We start from the raw sequence: 4,235 nt of genomic DNA, 5'->3' as shown, positions 1-4,235 counted from the left end.
GGTGGTCTGTTAATAGATCCACCTTACTTTGCAAAGGAATGACTCTGATAAAACTCAGCTCGTGACAGCTCCATCTGCATGCGTCCTGCGACTGTCTGGACCTGCCACAAAGCCCTTCACAGTCCTGGGCCTTGACACTGCTGCCAGTTTTCCTTTTTACCTGGTGTAAGTAAGGGATGGAGCAAAGCCCGTGGGAATGAAGTGTGTTGCCCCTGAAACTCAACAAGGATCACCTGAAGCTGTTATTTCTCTTAGGGGGTACAACGTGCAAAATTTGGTCCATTTTTTTTTATTAAAAAAGCCGTACGTTTATTTCGCTTTCTGACTCTGCGCTTGTGCCTTCAACACTTTCACAACAATTTTCTGCTCCTCAATAAGGAAAGCCCACTTGATCCTGTCACGGACACACTTGGCACACATGGAGCCACCATAGGCCCGGCTGACATGCTTCTTTGTCTTAGACAATCTCATGAGGACTTTTGGTCTCACAGCACAAACCCCTCGGAGTCGGCCTGGGCACACACCGCATGCTGATTTAGGTGCTTTTCCAACCTTCTTGGTGTAAAGGTAAACAATCCTGTTGCCAGGGGTTCGAGACAGCCTAGTTTTATTGGAGGCTGTGTTGTAGGAGAGCCTACGATGATACGTCAAACGCTGGACCATCCTGAGTGCCTCTAAGCACCGTCCCCGGAAGAGGAAAAGGAAGGGGAAGGGCTTGGTCCATTATTTTTGAGGGAATGACCCACTATGGCCTTGACCACTAGACTGCTAAAAATTGTATGGATCTCCTATGCTTCTGAATTTTCCTGGAATCTATCTCCCACACTCAAAGTACATGTGTGCTCTAAAATGTAGCATGCTACCTACCTCCTACTCATCTGGCAGGATCATCCAAACATTATCAGTGTGATAGGTTAATATATTTTCCAGCATGTATAGAGTTGTGATTCTTCAGACTAAATATGAAAATGGTTGAAGGGCTAATATAACCTTGAGGCAAAACTGTAAATATATACTCTTTTCTGTTTCACTAAAATGACGTTTCTCTTTTCTCATGTATCCCATACTAGCCTCCGTCTCACTAAATACCTGAGAATAACTTTGAACTCCTAATCCTCCTGAATCAACCCACCCCATCCAAGTGCTGAGATCATCTGATTTATGTGGTGCTGTGGATTGAACCTAGGGTTTCCTGCATAATAAGCGAGCACTCTATATATTCTGCCATTATCTATCTATCTATCTATCTATCTATCTATCTACTTACTTATTTTTTGAGTAAGATCTCATTCATTATGCAGCTTAACCTGGGCCTGAATTCAGTATGTAGCTCAGGATGGTTTTTAAATTGCATTAAGATTCCTGCCCTGGCCTCCTGAGTTCTGGGATTACAGTTATGCATGACCACACCAGAACTAACTGTTTGAGACAAGGTCTCTCTATATAGCCCAGGCTGAACCAAAACTTCTCATCCTCCTAAATTTGGAATTGCAGGCAGTAGGCACCAAATCCAAATCAGTGGCTACATTACATGGATTTCTAACTATATTAATCTATTCTCACCAAGATACCATTTAGTACAGTTTTGCCTATGGTAGCATCAGTTGCTACTTGATCAATCTTTAATTTTAGAAATAGAGTTTCTCTGTAGCTTTGGAGCCTGTACTAGCATTCACTCTATATGCCAGGCTGGTCTTGAACTCATAGAGATCTGCCTGACTCTGCCTCCCACGTGCTGGAATTAAAGGTGTGAACCACCAACACCCGACTTACATGGTCAATCTTATAGAAGTCTACAGTCACCTTCCAGGGTTCTTCTAGCTTTTACAGACACAAGACTTGAAAATTGCATGGCGCTATGATGCCAACACCACTCCTACATCCTTTATAGTTGTAATGAGAGCTGCCTGTTTATTTCCCGGCCACCTATCAGCTCAGACCTAAAATAATTACACAGAAACCATACTATTTAAATCACTGCTTGGTCCTTTAGTTCTAGCTTCTTATTGGCTAACTTTTACATCTTAATTTAACCCATTTCTAGTAATCTGTGTATTGCCACATGGCAGTGGCTTACCAGGTAAAGTTCTGTCTGACTCCGGCAGGGCTACATGGCTTCTCCTTGATTCCATCTCCTTTCTCTCAGCATTCAGTTTAATTTTCCCTGCATAGCTAATTTCTGCCCTGTTCTAGCTCCAAAGAAGTTTCTTTATTCATTAATGGTAATCACAGCATACAGAGGGGACTCCTACATCACTTTATTTCCTTAAAGATGATACTGATCTGTTCACACACCCATCCTAGGAGATGTGATGATTTATTGTCTTGACTAGGGGTGGTAGTGGCTTAGAAATAGAGACTTCCACTTGTCCTTCTCCACTGCAACAGATATTAAGTCACTAGCCAAAGTCACAAAATATATATAAAAACCATCTAATTGCACACTAATTGGAGAATGGGATAATAACAACAAATTCTTCCACCTAGTGGAATTCCTCTGAGGTGGATCTTGGCCAAAACCTCTTATCTTTGTTACCTGGTCTCATTCTATTCTTATTGTCATAGTTGGCATTAATGATGCAATGGGTCTCTGAATACTTATGTCAGCTCAGAATATATCTCCAATACACTTCAAAACATCCAAGTATTTGCTTTATTCAGTGAAAAGTTACTCAAATAAATGGTCAGAAGCATATTTGCAGAAGGAAAAAGCAGACATATGGAAGACATTTTTTCTCTTGGGATGCTAATCCCATCCTCTGCTGAGCTTTGGACTGTAAATTGGCTCAGATCTAGAAAATGTACAAGAGGTCATAACTGCTTATTGAAGTGTCTGTCTTTGACTTTCCAGACTTTTTCTGTTATTACAAGCTAATAACCCAATAAATTATGCCCCAAGAGATACCATGTTTTAATCTTCATCCCCATAATTTTCTTGAGTTAGGCTCCCTTTGACATCTATATAAGCTTAATGTTATCATTATAATTGCATATTATATTTTATTAATATTAAGATAATATATAATACTACAATAATTTTATTACTACAATTTATAGTATAATTCTTATAAAAGCTCCTGGCTTCTGGCTAATAAGCACCACAACCTACCCTCTGATTTGGATGTTATTACAAAGTTAAAAGCAAGTAAACTTAACTGAAGCAGAGGTCATGAAGGAACACTCCTTGCTGGTTTGCTCTTCATATCTTGCTCAGCCTGCATTCTTATACAACCTGGGACCACCTGCTCAGGAATGGCACTGTCCACAGTGGGTTAGGCCCTCCCACATCAATCATTAATCAAGAAAATGCCCTCACAGACTTACCTATATGCCAACCTGATGATGCCATTTTCTCAGTTAAGGGCCCCTCTTCCTAGATGAACCTGTCTTGTACCAAGCTGACAAAAAACTAACCAGCAAACTGTTTCCTAGATTGACCTTTGTTGTGGGGAGACCACTTCTTCATTTCCTGGCTTCCCAGTCTCCCAAAATAACCACACAGAAACTGTCTTAATTAAATCACTGCTTGACCCATTAACTCTAGCTTCTTATTGGCTAACTCTTACATATTAATTTAACCCATCTCTATTAATCTGGGTATTGCCACGTGGCAGTGGCTTACCGGCAAAGTTTCATTATGTCTGTCTCCAGCAGCAGCTCCATAGCTTCTCCCTGACTCTGCCTCCTTTCTCCCAGCGTTCAGTTTAGTTTTACTTGCCTACCTCTATTCTGCTCTGCGCAAGCCCAAGATAGTTTCTTTCTTTTTTTTTTAGACAAGGTTTCCAAGATAGTTTCTTTATTAACCAATGGTATTTACAGCATACAGAGGGTAATCCTACATCAGACCTTAAAAGAGATCTTCCTGCCTCAGCCTCTTTAGTAGCTGAAAATACAGGAACCCAACATATCATTAAGTTATTTCATCAACCTATTTACCCCTAGATTTTTTTCAGTGATACCAGAAACCCTGTCTCCAAGCATTACTGGTGACTTTTGTTAAACAGTGGAATTACAGGCTGTTCTTAGTAATCTGATTTTTCAGTATGATTGTCCTTAGTAACATCCATTCTAGTAGGCCTACTTTCTAAAGTCTTTTTTCCCCCTTCTATGCTATTTGCCACAGCAGTTCTAACATTTTGACTTCACTCATCATAAGTTATCCCATTTTTCTTACTGCTAGGCACCATCCCATTAAAAAATTTGACAACTTTCTGGGGTTCTGGACAGTGTTTTAA

At 40.4% G+C, this 4,235-nt stretch overlaps 1 protein-coding gene across 1 annotated transcript; it reads right to left on the bottom strand.

The window, feature by feature from the left end:
• Positions 1-309: 309 nt before the first annotated feature.
• On the bottom strand, positions 310-663 carry LOC121437543 (60S ribosomal protein L34-like). Its single transcript, XM_041637411.1, has one exon. It carries the CDS (start codon positions 661-663, stop codon positions 310-312), a length of 354 nt encoding a protein of 117 aa, XP_041493345.1.
• Positions 664-4,235: the final 3,572 nt, after the last annotated feature.

Source organism: Microtus oregoni, unplaced genomic scaffold (genome assembly GCF_018167655.1).
Source record: "Microtus oregoni isolate MIOR12 unplaced genomic scaffold, Mior012 000052F_ref0000163, whole genome shotgun sequence".
NCBI lineage: Eukaryota > Metazoa > Chordata > Mammalia > Rodentia > Cricetidae > Microtus > Microtus oregoni.
Note: the sequence above shows the minus strand (reverse complement) of the source record. Positions and strands in the feature narration are given on the sequence as shown.